At 43.9% G+C, this 13,307-nt stretch overlaps 2 protein-coding genes across 2 annotated transcripts in view; both read right to left on the bottom strand.

Moving 5' to 3' along the window:
• LOC105458484 (brain acid soluble protein 1) overlaps positions 1-8,782 on the bottom strand; it is a 93,402-nt gene extending 84,620 nt beyond the window's left edge. Inside the window, exon 1 of the mRNA XM_011703817.1 lies at positions 8,588-8,782. The gene's annotated coding sequence lies outside the window, so the exon portion shown is untranslated. The remainder of the gene's footprint in view (positions 1-8,587) is intronic.
• A 2,375-nt stretch (positions 8,783-11,157) lies between these two features.
• Positions 11,158-13,300, bottom strand: LOC105458478 (radial spoke head protein 9 homolog). Its single transcript, XM_011703807.1, has 5 exons — positions 13,213-13,300; positions 12,369-12,785; positions 12,062-12,227; positions 11,581-11,869; positions 11,158-11,414 (listed from the first exon to the last, which is right to left on the bottom strand). Exons 2-5 carry the CDS (start codon positions 12,593-12,595, stop codon positions 11,251-11,253), a joined length of 846 nt encoding a protein of 281 aa, XP_011702109.1. The 5' UTR covers positions 12,596-12,785; positions 13,213-13,300; the 3' UTR covers positions 11,158-11,250.
• Between the last annotated feature and the right edge of the window lie 7 nt (positions 13,301-13,307).

Below are 13,307 nucleotides of genomic sequence, written 5' to 3'. Positions count from 1 at the left end.
TCATGTTAATTATGAGACAATATAGTATTTAGGCAAATTTTACTGTGCATTGCAATAAGATTTCGCAGTAAAATTTATTGTAGTGCACAGTAAAATTTACCTAAATACTATATTGTCTCACAATTAACATGATTTTCAGGGTAAATTTTAAAAGAAAATTCTCTCCGTGTACAAGGGTATCGATAGATAGCCAAAGGAAAAATAGAAGCGCGAGGTGCTTAGAAATAAAGTACTGCAATGTATGTTCAAAATCTGTAATTAGTCATATTAATTGAATGTTACGACAGTATAATTGACTTTAAAATACCGAGTGACACAGGAAAGGTGAAGAAAAGTTAAGGTCAACGCTGACGCTGTCCGTTCGCCGGTCTGTCGTCGCTGCATAATAATCGCAGAACGCACGAATTTCGCATAACATGTCCGCCGGAATATTTCGCGTGTTACGGTTCGCGAAACGAGAATAGAGACTGAATAGGGCAGGGAGGGCCGGCTCTCTCTCGTGGGCGCCACTTCTCTGTCCCACAATGCATGAGATACCGGAGGCGATTCTACATGCGTCCCGACGCGAAAGAATGCGAGGGCTCCCCGACAGGAGTGAGAGGAACGTTTTGGAGATGCAATATACGCGCGCTCTATTCAACGTCCTCGTCGAGTAAATGCTTTCAACGACAACGAAGTTAGCAAAACGTGTTCGTGGATTATTTTACGACGAAAGAAATTGTTCGTTGCAGTTGGAATCAACGCGACGTCGAATAAAGAAAAAAAAATCAAATTCTTCGCCTACATAAAATATCGTTCCAAGAATTCAAAAATCGTGAAGTGCATACATATGACATGATTTTTTTTTGTTGGGCCACCCAACACGTACGCGTCGCGCTTGTATAAGTATGTAAGTGTGCATAAATCATCTCGCGAAATTCCTGGGAAATTTGGAGGTGCGGCTTTCGTAACAATTTAGTAAACAACACAAAAGATTGAAAATAAAATTAAAAAGAATGATCGGCGGATATGCAGAAGCGACGAACGTCGAAAAGGTGGAGTTTCAACCGCACACACGCCGAACCGCCCGTCAATCATACGAGAAATTCTCACAATGCGCACAAAGAATTTCCCGTTGTGCATCTACCTCGTGGCTGAGGAACCGGCGAAAGATTTATGCCTGTCTCGACGAACGCGAGGCGCACTGTAATATTTTGATCACGTGTGCTCGAGGATTGCGTAATGCTATCTGATTTTGCGCAAGCATGCTTGTACTTCCTGCACTTTCAACAGTTTGAATTACGATCAAGTTCTTTGATCAATATGCGTCGATTTTCTCATCTTCTATTTCTACTTCTCGCGTTTCCTCAATTATATATCTCAGTCAAACTTCAAATCAATCTAAATAAATCAAGAATAAAATCTACTTCAACTAAACCAAAAAATATTTTATCAGCGGTTATTTAATAAGCATTAAGTGTTTGAATAATTTTGATGACGGAAAGCCGACTTTACGTTTGCCTAAAAATATATATAGCAAAGGGTTTAACAAAAAATTTACGTCTCGTTGTTCAAAATTTTCAAAAATATATATTGTATCGTTCAAATGAAATCTCCTTTACAATCGATTGAGGATGAGAGAGAGAGAGAGAAAGAGAAATGAGAAAGAGACGGGTACAGAAGCTACGAATTTTTGTACGAGCGGGGCTGGGGGCGAGAAAGGCGGAGGGAATAGCGAACGCCAAGTGGGGGAGGAAGGGCGAGGTTAAGCCGAGCTAAGAATGCGGGGGAGAAGAAGAGGGAGCGAGAGCGTGGTGAGTAGGGCACGGATGGTGAACAGCTGCCGGTGTCTGTAGTGGCCGTTTTGTGTGAACGTGCCCCCATAACCCTCATACATCCCCCCTTTCCGCCCTGGGCCCTTCGTCCGTCCATTCGTTCGTCCCTGGCCGCGTCGCTTCTCGGGAATAAAGGCGCGCTCGCGACCGACCGCACGCCCGCGCGCACGCACGGCTCGATCCGCGCTTCGTGCTGCTTCGATCGAGAAGCCGAAAATCTCCTCCTTAGGTGAAGGAAGGTCGTGACACGCGCCCCTACATACGCGAGCTATCGAACGAACGGAACGGCTTTGTTCCAAGGGGTCCGAGATTCTCTTCGGACGAAGAGAAAACAAACTTTCCTCGTTGCAACGAGATCCCACAAGGAAACATCCTCGCCGAAGTTTACGGAGAACGTTTGATAAGACGTAGGAATGTATACTTTAAGTAATTTATGTTCCTTAGGTTTATAGACACAGAAGATAGTACAAGACGTATCAGATAGTATAAGCACTGGCGTTCAGAGATTGCCGGTTAGTCCTATCGTAAAACTATATACATATAAAAATTTTCGTTAGGATTTTCCGTTAGAGCGGCACCTCGTCACGTCGCGTCGGCTTGTAATAACAAGCCTGAAAATCTCCGGAGTTGAAGTAACGCATTATCGTATACGGGAGACAGAGAAACGGTTCGAGGCGATACAAAAGTTGCATAATCACAGAGTGAGCCGGGCTGGCCCGCGCCTTTCTGCGGCACTTATATACACACCGCGCCTGTGATTAATTCCTAAAGAATTTTGCTAGCGCGCTCAGTGGTCCATGAAAGGAACCAAACCTTACGAAATAATTAATGCGGTCTATTCCGGCAATTGATACGATAGCCCGAGACGAAAATCGCCGCTCGACACGATAACGACATGTACTTTGCAACCCACTTTTTCGTTAAGACAACGCGGCGCGCCATTGTATATTCGATACTTCCTGTCGGTGATGACTTACGACATTGCCGGGATTGATCAGAAAGTAGGGCACGATCATAACTTCTTGTAATAATTGCAACTTCTTATAAACAGGTAAGGAGAAAACTAGGACATTTATAATTCTTTAACCATTAATGGAGCTATTTGTTTTATTCTTTTTTTATCAATCATTAAGATCACTTTATGGTATTACTTTATTTTTCATTTCCTTTATAGAAAGTAACACACTAATTAATACACAAGTCTCACATTTAAGTATTGTACAAATAAATTTAAAAAATTAGAGAACTAAAATTAGGAATCTTTTTATTAAATCACATGCAACAAATAGAAGATTGGGCACGAAACCCGTGAGAACATTTCAAGAAAAAGAGATGTCTCCTGAGCAACAAGAACGTCTAGTCACCCTATTCATGAGGAAGTCGTGCAGACGTGAAATAAAAAAAAAACACTTGCTAATTCCGTCTCTTCTTCCACTATTGCTTCTTCCAAAGGTTGCAACTGACAAGAACGATTGTCGGTAGCAATAGACACGAGATCGAGAAACGAGACACGAATGGGGAAAGGGCGAGGAGAGACCGGTAGTGCAGGAAAAAAGCGCGTGATCGCAGGAAACCATTTACCTTCCTTTTTGCCGAGAGACGCGCATGTCGTTTTTACGGAACGGTGCTTCATTGCTATGCATCGCGTACGAACATCTTCTCGTAGCCACGCGAGTTTTTAATCATGCGGCGTTTGCCGCGCGTCTTCCCGCCACGTGCATGGGCGTACGCGTGCACGTAAAAGAGCGTAATTTACTTTACTAATGATAACGCGACGAGTCGAGTTCGCGCTCGATTGGCGCGACTCGAGAAGCGATCGTTTCCATAATTTTTCTTACGTCGAGCTTTCTTGCGAAAGTCATTCTCGATCGTGCGAAAGCAATCGCTGTGCAAACGCTGCGCTAAACTTTCCCTCGCATCGTCTTCCTGTATCAATTTCTTTAGATCCACTCGAATTCGATTCGATTGTTATAATTTTTCTTTTTCGACCGAAAATGATCAGATTTGCCGGTCGCGTCGCCACGAGCTAATCGAAAATGGCGGGGTATGCCAATGCGCGTTAAGCCTAACCGGGGCCGGCTTTCCTTCTTAATGCATGTACGGGGCCGCGCGGTATCCTGCCGCTGCTGCACGGACGGTATCGCGCAGGGATTCTCATTCGGGCCCGGCGGGCCAATTAGGCCGGATGAAATCACGCGGCGCGGCCGTAATGCGTGAGAACCGCGCGCCGGCGCGCGGCGCGGGTTTAAGGCGCGAGAACTGGTTCCGAGTCAGGCCTACCCTGATCGCGGGCATCTCTTCCCAAGGCCCCCGTGTCCCGACGTTAAACGCGCGGCGTAGATGTTGCGAGAGAGCCTCCTCGGGACTGCCTGAAATTAAACGTCGGGGACAAGGAGCCCCGGCGAGAGGAGAGCTCGCCTTTCCTCGGGGGCCCCCGGGCTCTCGCCCATTCGAAACGCGGGGTCCCTCCCGGGCCTCACTACTCTCGCCTCCCGCTCCTACCTACCCCCTTCACCCCCAACCGATCGACCGCCACCGCCGCGGCTCTGGTTGTCTTTTGCTTTATTTCATCCTCATCTTCTTCCTCTTTCCCTTCTCGGGGCCCGCCTTGGCCTCTACCTGTGGCGAACGTTACGAAACGCACATCCTCGGATCCTCGTAGATCCAAGAGCTCGGAATTTCATGGACAAAAAAAGGACGCCGCGTGCGCGCGCGCGCGCGCGCGAGCGCGTGTGAAGGTAGTGAATAACGTTTCGAGATCGATTGACCGAGATGAGAGGCACGTAAAACGTACGTTACGATCTCGGACAGGCCTCATCTATTACTGATAATTATTAAGATACTAAAGTGATACATGAGCATTAAGTGGTCTAGTGGAATGGAATGTTGTTTGCTATCTGGGTCTAGGGATCCATCATGTAAATTATGAAAAGAATACTTCGAAATGTTTTCATTCGCGAATAGACTGCCGATAGACGTCAGACGTAACAATTACTGGGAGAATTTTCAATTTATACAAGCAAATTTCACGAATTCCACAGGTTGAGAGAAATCTATAAATATTGCTCGCGAAATCTCGCGTATCTACGCTATTACACAATTTGAGGGTTAAGCCGGTAATATTTATAGGAGAGAGGAATGCGCGCGCGCGTGGGTTATTTTGTATATAATGAGAGAGAAAACGGCCTGAAATGAAATATCACGTGTACAAAGAGTGCGCCTCGGCCATGCGGTGGTTCTCGGTCGTCAAGTGGACAATATCTTCTCGTGTTACCGGTGCTGTCGACGACGTTACCGCTGTCGAATAAAACGAAACGACGCGCACACACACAAAGAAAAGACGCGGTGTTCAGGCCCTCCCCCGTTGGGCACATACGTGCCTGAGATATCGCGTTATAATTTGTTGTTACTGACGACGACGTCACACGTTGAAACATTCATGTCTCACCTTACCTCGCCCTGCCACTTGCGGCTAAGAACGCCTCGAGGTGCTTGTAAATCGATATTGATTGTTGAGAAAAATATTCCCTTCTTCCTCCCGCGTTGCACACGCGGTACTCGACGATCGAAGTGATAGGTACATCGTAACTAGAATCCAATAAATCTAATCTCTAATTCAATACTTTCGTCTTTTGTATTCAGAATCGTTAATTCAACGCGAACTGAAAATAATTTTTCGAAAAATTATAAAAAAGCTATAAAAATATCGTAGAGATTTATGAATATACTTTTGAAATAGAGATTTATATTGGAAACCAAAATTGGAGGATGACATCAGTTGAGAGTCTCTGGCTCGTTCACGTTAATCGAATAAAAGTGAAACCCTCTCCTTTCTCTCCCTCTAATCCTAAACTATTGAAATATTTTTCTCGTGTGTGTGTGTGTGTGTGCACACCTTATACCTTCTCTCCGATCGCAGCAGAGCGAGGGTTTCCGCGCGCGCGCCCGGAACAAAGAAACTCAATGCCGCAATGCCTCCGCGCCGTTTTTTTTATGATTTACTCCAAATCCCGTTAGAGGATTTCACCTCGCCGGGGCGTTAAAAAGAAAACGATGCCGAAGCGTGTCGACGGGGCGGGGTCGACAACCCGCGGCTTTCGATATCTCGAATCCGAGATTGATTCGCGAGTGTACGGTGTACACCGCACAGACCGAAGGCAATGCGGAATTTATTTTCCTTCCGCGAACAGCCAGCCGGGGCGTAATCGATGATAAAGGAGAGCGACAACAAGAGCGAACGAGTCCCCTGGAGCTGTTCCGAACATCTATCGATCGTATGCACCGTTTCTCTTTCTCCTTTTCTCTTTCACCCGGTATCGTGTATCTCGTGTACTGCATAATCCTCGCGATGCGATTCACAACTTACAACTTCTGTCTTATAACAATTCGACGATTCATTTATTAGCGGCATCGTGCAATACCTTCCTGGCATTAATTTCGCCGCAATTAAATGCTCGTTAACGTCGTCCCGAGCCATCCCCGTCGCTGCTTTGTCGGCGCGGGCAGGAACAAAAGAAATTAATTTACGGCGGTGCGTAAATAGATCGGAAAGACGAGAGATGATGATAAGGAGCGGCGAAATAAATGAAAAACTCGCCAAGCGAAAATCTGAAATTCCCTCGAACGACGTGACGAAGGGCGCTTCCGGAGCGTATTCCGGGGAAATGAGAAATATACCGGTCATATTTGAGCAGGTACACCGAGGAGAGACGTGTACGAGGCGAAATTCACGCGCGATGATACGAAGCGGGAAGAGGAGACCGTCGAAGACGAGTGGTGTATTCGCCGGGATGCGGAGGATGCTACTTGAATAGGAACCGGAACTCGCGCGGTCCGTGCTCGGAATCGGCTACGCGATCGCACGCGTACGGGCTGCGCATACGAATCAGATAGGCGACACAGCCGGGAGGGTTTCCTACCTACGCCTACGAAGGGAAAAGGAGAGAGAGAGAGAGAGAGAGAGAGAGAAAAGAGAGAGGTTGATCGGTCAGTCATTGATTTCTTCGACATGCGCGAAAATAAATCTCTAGCCTGTGTACACGTACCTTATACGAGGGGAATGCACCGCGCGGATGACGAGCGGAATCGTGAAACCGCAGGAACGAATCGAAAACCGCGCGACGAAATTGCCGGCTCTTATGATCTACGAAAAGTGGATCACGACTATCGGAATCGCGAAATTAACGACAGATCATTCTCGGGGAGAGGGGAAGGATAGCTACGCAGAATAAACTTCAATTATTTCTATAGTCAGAGATTAACGACAGGGAATAATTCGTAGATCATATAATATTAATAAAATAAAACTAAAAAAAAAAATAAAAAAAAATAAAAAAATAAAAATACTAATAAATACAAATTATAAATTATACGCCTTTAATAGCTTTAATATAATTAAAGGGATTTAAAAAAGGTAAAAATTTTTCGTTCAAACGTAAATTTTTCTTGTAGGGTAAAAAGTAATTTTTTGTTAGATTTGCAATTTAAATATTTAAAGATGAACTTGGATAAATTACTGGACAACTTTTTGTTCCTCTTTTGTACGAAACGTTTCATTTCGAACGAACCGAAATCTTATCATTTCTTCCAGTATCATTATCAAATTATCGTCTGTCTGAAATTTCTCGTCTCGTCTAGACCGTTTAACGTGTTTCCAATGATAAAATGAGCACGAATATTGCATACATTACTTTCATATTCAGCATATAATTTTTCAGTTCGCGCTGAATATTTTGTTTATTATCCATTTGGTACAAAATTAAAAAAAATATATATTACTGATACACGAAGCGTAACATTCAGCACATGTAATATAAAATGTTCGAGCAGTATAAAATTTTTACCATGCGTCAAATTTACCAGATGTCACATCGAACTAACAAAATGGCAAATGGACTCTGGAGAGAATTAACTGCCCTCTACGCGTATCTCGTAGGGGGGGGGAGGGGAAGGGAGCAAGAAATGTGCTTCTTGCCAGGCAACGACAGGTCCGTAATTCTCTTTGACCCTGCTAACCTTGAATCGAGCGCGACGACACGTCGCATAAATGCCATCGCGTTAAACACAAAAAGGGGAATGTCCATAAACAAGAGACGACAATAAATATCTTACGGCATCCTACGTGCGCGATAAAACCGGCGTTCTCTCTGTTAAAATTTAACGGTGTAACCGATCGGGAAAAATCTCGATAATCCCGGCAGATATTCCGCCAATTTATCCAATTTGCTCGTATCAATTTGCCATCGCGTCGCCGTATAAAAGATCCAATTCAACAATTAACGGAAATAGGTTCGTGCCCTTAAATATCTACTTCGTCACAGTGATTCCTATTCCGCGAAGAGTTTCGAGAAATGCGCGTTACTTCCAGAAAATTCTGTGTACGAGTCCTTGCTCCTGTCACCGGTCGCTCGGGAGAGCAGAGGGGGGGCGAAGGGAGGGAGGAGAAAAAGTTTCTAAACGAGGAAAGAAAAATGTGCTTTCCCCGGAAGCGTCTCGGACGGACCGATGGATCTAGACCGGGTCCAAACGCATTTATCCGATCGAGATTCTCCCGAGGGACTCCCACGTGAGATCGTTCGCGAGATCAGCCCTCGACGAAGGCCGGGGCTTCCCTGCGGCCGGGTCGGACGTCCGTTTCGCGGTTCTCGGTGTGATTTTACGGACTTTTTTTTTCGCGGCCGAAGTAACGGAAATGCCGGGCGGCGCGGCGACAGGCGGATGGGCGCGCGAGCGCGGCGCGCTCGCGACGCAGATTACTCGCTACAAGCACTCACCGTACGTACTCGCGGCGGTGGTATTCCCCTCAGCAGGATTCCGCAACGAAGGCACAGGCCGCAACGTCAGGATCACTCCGCAATCAACGGACACTTCACTCGCCGAGACGCCGGGTCACTGCGTTCGACTTGGCCGCTCGACTGCGCTTGTGCGTGCGTGCGTCTCCCCCGGCAGGTTAGAACGGTCAGAGGTGCGCCGGCGGCCGGTACACTCGCGTCGCCACCAGTGGCGCCATCCGTCGCCGGCGTGGCGAACGACGTGGACTCCCGCGACGCGATCCGAGAGCGCGCGAAAATTCAAAACACGCGCGGGACGCGCACTATTTTTTCACTTATTACACCCCTCACTCGCGATCCCCCCTCCTCGCGGATTTGCGAACCTCGATATTCGCTGTGATCTTTGTGTCCAATTTACGTCTATGGACCCCTTGAAAATCCACTGCACCAATATCTCATGCAACAATCGATATTTTTCTCGAAATTAATAAAATTCCTTGGATTTCCGATCGTCTTTACAAACGAACTGAACTATAGCGCGATCGCGTTAAAGATAAAATTATTATATATGATCATTGCAGCTGCATACCTCGATTAATTGGTGCACTTAATCGATTCGCGGGAAATCTATCATATCACACTATCCAGTTGCACGGAGAATTCTGACGAGACTGCAATTCGCTTGACGAAGTTCTCGCGCGAAATTGTCCCATTTTACCGACGCAGCATAATGCCGCTGAAAATGCCACGATCGCACTTTCTTGTCGCGAAATATATATACGTACTTGCATTCAACGGCGGATTTTCTATCGGGCGCACGAGCGGTGCTCTCGAAATTATAAATCCATCATGCCATAAATCCACGAAAAACATGTCCGTCGCGCGTCTCTCGAAGACGCAATCGCGCAAAAAAGTCTCATTTTCGCGTGAACGCGCCGCCGTTTCGGGCTCGCCGGAAAGACGCCGGTGCAACGGCCGCGGCGAAACGGTCGTAATCGTCCCAATTCCCAAGAATCCACAATGACCGACACGCTCCGACGACTGCCCGCGGATCGCTGTAACTGGCACACCCGAAATTGGCGGTCGCCGTGCACCATTGACGGGCAAAATTCGCGATCAATTGCGGAGCGAAACGCGCGCTGCGCCTTTTCGAACCGACGCTTTCGCGGAGACGAGGGAGGGGGGGGAGTGGCGGCGCGCGGCGGGAGGGAGCGCGCGCGGGATGTCGGAACTTTTTGAAAATCGTGGCAATTCAAAATGCAAACGGCTCGCAAGAATTATATATTTTCTATGCACTTTGTAGCAAGCTGTGATGCTCAATGACGTTTCGCTCGACATTTTCTTAAGAGAATTTAAAGTATTTAAACAGATACGGAAAAAAAAATATGTACACTGAGAAAAAAAATTGATTGTACGAACTAAATTTGTATAGTTGTTTGATCCAATAGTCAATTCAACAATTCTTTAGTTGCCCAAAGAAAGGTATAGTTCATTCATTTCAACCATAAAAAATTTTTTAATGAAGAATTAACTAAACCAACTCAATTAAATTATTTTATTCAAAATACTAGTAGTATTTATTTGTGTTTGCATGTTATTTAGTTATCCAAGTAATATATTTGTTTAAATTCCAAGTATCGATCTGACTAAACGATGCTGATGGGGATAATAAATAGTGTGTATTTTTAATAGAACGGTTGAGTTGAATACGATAAATTTTTGTTGAAACAAAATAGTTTAGTTAAAAAATAGTATTTTGTTTATAATAGTAACAAATTATTTTGTGTCATCGTAGTAATGTTTAGTCAAACGTATCGGACTTAATATTTTGGTAAAATAAAACAAATTTTGCGTTTTTCAACAAATTTTTTTTCTCAGTGTATATATGAGACTTTCTGAATACAAATTTAAAATTGGCGAGCATACACTTGCCGAAGCGTTTCTAGCGCGAATAAAATAATGGCAAATTTGCACGTGAAATGGCAGAAAATATATTTTTCGGATATATTATATAATGTATACAAAAAAATCTATGTCTCGCCATTGAAACTAATATATTACAATCGCTTTTTATCTTGACGTTAAATTGATACCTGATATATTTTAATGTTTGATCGAGTATTAAAATTAAATCAATGCGTCAGCAGAATCGCATTTTCTCCTCTCTTCACGACGTAAAATCGACTTGTCAGGGATATTCCGTATATGTGAACTCCTCGTTTCCTCGCGATTCAATTAAAGCCATTTCAACCGCCGAGTTTCCTTTCGCGGAATCCTGGGTGACGGACCGGCGCGAGGACGCACGCGTTCCGCAGGAAGCACGAAATTTAACGTTGTCGCGAATTCGAGGATGTCACCGAAAGCGGACACGGTCGCGCAAAAATACACGGGTAGACAATGTGTATTTTCGTGACGGGAAGCGGACGTTAAGGACAATGGCGTTACGAATTATATCGACGCCGCGTATCGATTAACCGCGTTCAACCGGGCGCTTCGCTCTTCGCGACTCACCACTGTTACGCCGTTCACGCATTTTACATTAAAATAAACCAAACGATATCGTCACGCTGTTATACAGTTACACTTGAAATTTAAAGCACTTCAATTTCATTACATTATGTCGTTTACACGACGTTTACGTGACTATTCGCGCAGTCATCAGTGTATCAGACCATCATGAACGGAAGATCTAGATTCTTCTTTCCACTCCCGACGTACAAGAATCCGTGATGCGGGGAGTTCAACTTGTGGAAGAAGGTCATTCCGTGCCAATACAAGCTGTGCAAAAGGGCCAGGCGACCGCCCCTTAGAAACTGCAGATTCCAACTTTCTGAAAATTATAATAAACAAAGACATAGATCAACCAAAAACCCAAGGAAAGTTTGAAAAACAATGCCGTGTTAAATTTTATCGCTTATAAATTTTGTCGTTATTTTACGCGTTTTTCAGGTCTCCGTCTTTCTGCGCTAAAGCTCACGCTTTATCGCCCGCTGTACCTTTAGGAACATCCATATCTAGGCTGTCCAAAAAGTCCAACGCGTAATTGTAATCGAGCCGGGACGACAAATTCACGTTCCACTTCTCCTTCGGCGGACGGGCGTGCAAGTAGGATTTCAGACACGAGGCGTCCACGTCGCAGAGACCGCCGAAACTCGGATTCTCGACCACGTCGCCGTTCGGACACTTGAACCAGGCCCCTCGCGGGATGACTGCGGCATCCTCCGTGATCGACTCCACGGTGGCCGCGAGACGATCCTCCTCTTTCAGCTCTTTAGGCATGGGATCCTGAAACACATCATTTTTTGAGATTAGATTAAACTAGAATTAAATTATATCCGTGTAGAAAAACAACATAAAATACTCTTGGGATACATTAACATTCGAAGTAGCTCAAATCTTACGATAGATTCCTTGAATTTCTTGAATGGAGAGATTTCTCAAAGAGAATTTAAAATATAAATCACTTTGATTTATTACGTCATAATAATTCTGGGGATCCTCATTCGGCGGAAAGGGTGGATTGACATCGTAGACATTCGTGACGATGGACGGATCGCCCTCGAATTGATTAATCGCCAACGGGCTCAGGAATCGTCCGCATTTCGTCGCTTTTGGCAGCAGTAGCCAATTCATACCATCTGTACTGTAAAGCGGAACATCAGAAATACATTTCTTCAATCTACATCTTAATTCGTCCAAAACTAACTATAGAGGTGTTTTATATATATTAAAATCTTGTCTTTATTTCAACAGCTTTAATTCATAAAATCCAAGGAATTCTTACCTGTAATAATACACTTGACCGTTCATGCAATTCTTTTCAAAACCGTATGCGATGTGATAGTCCTTTTGTATCCCGTTAATCCTACCCCAATAATAACATTTTCGGAAGTGATTTTCCGTCTGCAAAATGAGCAGCGAATTCTGCAGCAGCAGCGAACTTTCAGCGCTTATGCAAATACCGGCGCAGCCAAATATATCAAGAGTATCCAGTAACTTCAAGCAATTCATTTTTGCATAGCTTACCTCGACATTTCTGACAATTTCTGACGCTCGAGATTGCTCTTTTCAAATGTTATGTATTAAATGTTTAAATGGTGTTCCAAAAAAATTGTGCATCTGATAATGAGATTTCATTGTTTCAATCATTCCCTTATAATTCTTTTTTCCTCGGAAATGTTCGACGTTTCAACATCAGATTCTGAAATATATATAAATGTTATTAATATATAAATCTATAATCATTAATTAATAATCACATTTTATTAGAAACATTTATTCTGAGAAATTTAATATTAGATGTCAAATATCTTGCAAGTTTAATATATATCCATAATGAATGCGTTAACTATATTAAATATATATCTTTTAATTTAATAAATATGTTAACATTATATCTGTAAACATACAATACATATACATATACACTACATCTAAAATATTAAAAAAGCAGTAGGAACCCGTTTTGTTTACGTTTTGAAATGTAATAAAATCCGAATTTTAAAAGATTGAATGATAAATTTGTAACTTTCAAAATCATCTGCATTATTAATAGATCTCTATTATCAATGGAATTATCAATCTGAATTATATAATAGATGAGCATATGATTATAGACTCGTACATACGTGTTTTCATGTTGCGGGCGCCGCAGGTGGTTGCAAGACTTGCAAAAGCAGCAGGACGTAGGATGACGTAGAAGTCGAACAGCTGATCTGAGCTA

This window comes from Wasmannia auropunctata, unplaced genomic scaffold (assembly GCF_000956235.1).
Source record: "Wasmannia auropunctata unplaced genomic scaffold, wasmannia.A_1.0 LD334508.1, whole genome shotgun sequence".
NCBI lineage: Eukaryota > Metazoa > Arthropoda > Insecta > Hymenoptera > Formicidae > Wasmannia > Wasmannia auropunctata.
Note: the sequence above shows the minus strand (reverse complement) of the source record. Positions and strands in the feature narration are given on the sequence as shown.